We start from the raw sequence: 349 nt of genomic DNA, 5'->3' as shown, positions 1-349 counted from the left end.
TTTCTTTCCTGTCTTCATCATCAGCCTAAGATACCCCCATACTCTTCGTTGCTGCTGCTGCTGCTGCAGCTGCTGCTGCTGCAGCTGCTGCTGCTGCAGCTGCTGCTGCTGTTGCAGTAGTCGTATAGCTGCTGCTGCCCCTGCAACTGCATCAGCAGCTGCTGCTGTTGCTGATGCTGCTGCTGCTGCACTGTCCCCCCATTGCTTGCTTTGAGCAGCAGCAGCAGCAGCAGCAGCAGAATGAGAGTTCCATTTGTCTTTCTCTGCAGGAGGAGGAGACACACACCCAGCAGCAGCAGCAGCAGCAGCAGCTGCTGCTGCTGCTGCTGCTGCAGTAGGTGGTGGTTCG

The 349-nt window shown here is 57.3% G+C and overlaps 1 protein-coding gene across 1 annotated transcript in view; it reads right to left on the bottom strand.

Annotated features, from left to right (window-relative positions):
• The window catches only part of EMH_0044560 (uncharacterized protein), a gene marked incomplete at both ends in the record, with an annotated part of 4,455 nt that overhangs the window by 3,623 nt on the left and 483 nt on the right, over positions 1-349 (bottom strand). Inside the window, 1 exon segment of the mRNA XM_013495978.1 lies at positions 3-263. Coding sequence (XP_013351432.1) covers positions 3-263 — 261 coding nt within the window.

This window comes from Eimeria mitis, genomic scaffold, assembly GCF_000499745.2.
Source record: "Eimeria mitis Houghton genomic scaffold, Emh_scaff1852, whole genome shotgun sequence".
Taxonomy (NCBI): domain Eukaryota; phylum Apicomplexa; class Conoidasida; order Eucoccidiorida; family Eimeriidae; genus Eimeria; species Eimeria mitis.
This window is presented reverse-complemented; position numbering and strand designations above follow the sequence as displayed.